This window comes from Stegostoma tigrinum, chromosome 1 (genome assembly GCF_030684315.1).
Source record: "Stegostoma tigrinum isolate sSteTig4 chromosome 1, sSteTig4.hap1, whole genome shotgun sequence".
NCBI classification, from domain to species: domain Eukaryota; kingdom Metazoa; phylum Chordata; class Chondrichthyes; order Orectolobiformes; family Stegostomatidae; genus Stegostoma; species Stegostoma tigrinum.
Window position 1 is genome coordinate 59,976,159 of NC_081354.1, and position 4,201 is coordinate 59,980,359.

At 44.2% G+C, this 4,201-nt stretch overlaps 1 protein-coding gene across 1 annotated transcript; it reads left to right on the forward strand.

Moving 5' to 3' along the window:
- The first annotated feature begins 876 nt into the window (after nt 1-876).
- Nucleotides 877-3,697, forward strand: hmx4 (H6 family homeobox 4). The gene is made up of 2 exons (XM_048538500.2): nt 877-1,257; nt 1,625-3,697. Exons 1-2 carry the CDS (start codon nt 1,053-1,055, stop codon nt 2,167-2,169), a joined length of 750 nt encoding a protein of 249 aa, XP_048394457.1. The 5' UTR covers nt 877-1,052; the 3' UTR covers nt 2,170-3,697.
- Nucleotides 3,698-4,201: the final 504 nt, after the last annotated feature.

A 4,201-nucleotide genomic window follows, 5' to 3' on the forward strand; every position in this document is an offset into this window, starting at 1 on the left:
GTAAAAGATATGTCAATGAGTACGTGCATTTAGTCCACGTGATTGCAGTCCTAAAATCTAACGTTGCCGTTTTGACCCAAGTTCTGTTGCTCGCAGACAAAGGTGTCCGAGATGAAACAATTGGGAACGGGCAGTGCGTGTTGGATGAAATGACATTCGGAGCGCGCACAGCCACTGTAACGCTGTTCTTCCCTGTCTGAATCCTCGCAGCAGCCAGTCGCGAAAACAAAGAGAAAGGCAAGTGCCAACAGGAGGGAACGCTCCCGCCCTTGTGGAGCTTCCATCAATAGTACTGACACCACTTGACATCTCTCAACCCCCCCTCCCCCAAAGCCTATTCAGTCAATGGGGTGGAGAGAGACGAGTGAGTAAAATGGCAACTTCCAAATATTATGAGCATTATTAATTGATTTTTTAAAAAAAAATCAATGGACAGTTCTTTGATTAAAAAATAAATTTACGCGGAGAATTGGTAGTGGATTGCTACTGAAAGCCAAAGGCCAAAGTTGTGAGAAAAGGTACAGATTTTGTTTTGAAATTACCCCAAACAGGCTGAAGCTACAAGAGTGGGAATGTGAAACAGACTGCCCTGCACCTGGGCAATGCAGCCGATAAGGCCGATCACGGTACCACTGCGATTTTCTGCATTCTCCAGTGATGGCCATGTTACTGACAGACTCCGTAATTCGGAGGTTTTAAGACACAAATGAATGCGAGAAAGAGGAAGGCTCTATGAATACAGCCGTGCTTTGAGAATTGGGCCTGAAGTGCAGAGTCACCGCACTGTGGAGAGGAGCAGATGCCTGGCAGCCGTACTGCCCGCCTCCGCCCTCCCATTGGATCAGGCTGACTGCTCACATTTGGACCAATGTAAAGCTTCCAGGAACGGCCATCTTCCCGTGGAGTGAATAACTTTGGGGGGAAACGAGCGAGCTCGGCTCTGAGAGGGGCAGGAATGGTGCTGGCGGCACCGGGGATCATTGTCGAGAGCTTCCGGACGATTCACTGAGACGGTTCACCGTCAGACTGCCTGAAGTGGGGGTCACAGGACGATGGACAAGGAAGAGGGCTTTCAGTGTCAGCCTCTGTCTCTGACATTTACCATCGACAGTATTCTGAAAGCCGGCCCCAAATGCAAAGAGCTCAGGCACGACCGTGCAAAGCAGCAAGTCACATCGGCGTCAGAATTCAAATCACGGCATGAAGTGATCAGGACGGACATGAAACTGGGCAAGGACCACAGGAAAACAAGTCAAGGTATTGTCAGCGTTAGGCAGATGCTGTCCGGTTCCGCGGGAGTATTCTTACCTGTTTATTTGAGCTCTTGTTTGCCAGGCGTCGTTTATTAAACAATGCACGTATTAAGAGGACTGAATAGATTCAGTTGGGAAGTCTAAATGCATGCATTGACAGGACATTGTTATTTTTGGGTGGTCGGTAAGCAGTGAGCAAGATGTAGGATTTTAGCCTTTGCATGTTAGCTCGAGAGGGCCGGGGTTCACAACCCCACCTTTTCACGGTCTATTTATCCAGCAGTTATACTATAATGTGCCATACATAGTTTTGCAAATTCTCACACAGTACTAGCGAAAGAAAACTGACTTTGCTGGGTTTTGTGATGCAGAGACAATGAATGGCAGCTATCTCACCTCCTCCTCCTCGCTCGAATTCACCACGGACGCAAATCATTCGGTCAAAAGCCCGGAATCTTACGAATCGTTCGATACGGCGGATCACAGCGACGATTCGGGCCGAGTCAAACACAACAAGAAAGCCAAAGTGCTGGCGAAAAAGAAGACGCGCACGATATTTTCCAAGAGCCAGATCTTCCAACTGGAGTCGACGTTTGACATGAAGCGATATCTGAGCAGCGCCGAGCGCGCTTGCCTAGCGAACTCTCTGCAACTCACCGAGACCCAGGTGAAGATCTGGTTCCAGAACCGCAGGAATAAACTGAAAAGGCAACTGTCCGCCGAACTCGAGGTCACAAACACCACCGAGGCTGCCCCCAAGATAGTCCAGATGCCAGCAATGTACAAAGAGAGCAGTTTTCTGCGGAGATGTTTACTACCAGTGTCTTTCCCTGTCCTGTACCCCGGGAGCAGCGCGCCTTACCTTTGTTTCCCTGACACCCGCAAATATGTCCATGTCGTGGACGCGGACCTATAATCAACTAAAGCAATGCTTAACTGTATCTGAAGAACTTTTAGTGATCGCTTAGTCACTGTTTATACTGTTTAACTGGCGAAAAATATATATGGGGTATGTAATTTGTTGAAGGCTTTTTTGGTTTCCTTTAACTCTTCACTGCCTCTCTCCTCTCTGATTCTTAACTCGATATTTTCCACTCGACGCCCATCTTTTAGATGTCTTTTAACTCAAATTTGCTTCAAGGCTTTCCAATTCTGAATGAGATTTTACATTTCAGTAAATTTTTTTTAAACCACTGAATTAATTCAACCACTGTACAGCGTTTGATGGATTTGCTCAAAAATGCAGTGCCCTGTTGTAATGTGCAATCTTCATTTGTATTCGGAACTCTTCACATTTGCACACGTTAGTGTGCGGGGAGGGGATGTGGATATTTGCTGTACAGCTGATGGATTAGCTTTTATATCTTAATTCAGAAACAATCGCTGTTGCCACCATTGTCTAGCATTGTCCTCGTCGACCCATATTTATAGTTTAAAAGGCAGTATGCACTGCTAACAGAAGCAACGCACTGCTCACTCCTAGGAATGTTACTTGGAACTTGATAACAGCAAGGCAATCACACGACCTAGCTTTGATGCACGACCGAAAATCAATTTGCAGCCTCTTTGTTTTTCTGTTCTCGCTCTTTTTCGACAGAATTCTTCGTTCAACGTTCTTTTTCTCTGATTTGATCTTTTACACCACCTTTCAAAAGTCACGCATGTCATTTGCTGTTTTGATGTCAACTTAAACACACACACACACACACACACACATACACACACACACACACACACACACACACACACACACGCGCGCGCGCTGGAGATCATTTAATTGACCGTGTCTGTGACTAGTGTTCCAGCCTCTGTGACTGCGCTCTCCGGTTTGTAGTGAAGGGGTTGGTTGGCCCGTTATTTCTTCTCCGGGGGCACCAGTTTGAAAAGTAAGCAAATTGCGGGTCTCAACGTGCAAAATTCCGAAGGAAGACCTGTTGAAATAAATCTTCTTCTTGGGACCTCGCAATTGCATTGCTTTTGTTTTGACTGAATTCATCATTACCAATTTATTTCCAGCCTGGTATTTATCCAGCTTACACTGCATGTAGTCTATTAGATCAGTGATAATCCAATTTCTTTGCTGAGAATGTTTGTAAATCTGGTACGATATCAGTTTCATTGATAAAATCTTACAGCACGTCATATTTATACAACTTTACATGTAAAGCGGTTTGATATTCACCGTGAACATTAAAATTAAAATTCAGTTTATTGCTCCAAACTTTGCATATTATAAATTGCTAAAGTGCAGCACCGCATTTGAAAGCAAAGAGATTATTGCATAACGCATTTAATAGGCGATGACCAGATAGATACGCTCTGGAGTTCATTCATGCTTCATGTACACCCAGCTTGGAATTGCCACCGTCATTAAAGCAGTATTTGTTGCTAAATTGGAGATAAATTAGCCACCCATTCAAGAATAAATAACACTTGGAAATAAAGTCGAACATTAGTTGTTTTCCAATTTACACAAACTCGATTTTAATAAAATCTGCCAGTTTCTGGCACTTACTTGAATGGAGTGGGTACGCACGGAGCAGACAGGGTGGTTGGTGCCCAGAATCCATTTTACAAGAATAGTCTAGCTATCATTTGTATTAATTTGATAAGATACAGTGTACATCAGTTTATACGAACTTGGGCAACGTTAGGAAACGTGTGCCCAGAATTAACACAGATTAATCCAGCACGTTTACAGGTCGCAATTATTTCCATAAACGTGCTTTTCAGAGTCAACGCCAGTAGTTAAAATGCACCAATTGTCTCTCAGATAGTACTTACCTCTGCAGGCAAAATGAAATTGGTAGACGGGAATAAATTTGTTATATTTCCTGTGATAAATCAATGGCTCATTGTCAAACACTGGGCGAATACAAGCGAGAGTAATTGTTAGGTGTACATGTATTATTTTCTATTCAAATTTTAAACCGGTGCGCACCGAATTG

Excerpts from the sequence above, each read along its gene's own strand:
- hmx4 (XM_048538500.2), top strand. The coding sequence starts at position 1,053 with ATGGACAAGGAAGAGGGCTTTCAGTGTCAGCCTCTGTCTCTGACATTT. Across the intron at positions 1,258-1,624 it reads CCACAGGAAAACAAGTCAAG|AGACAATGAATGGCAGCTAT; the intron begins GTATTGTCAGCG and ends TTTGTGATGCAG.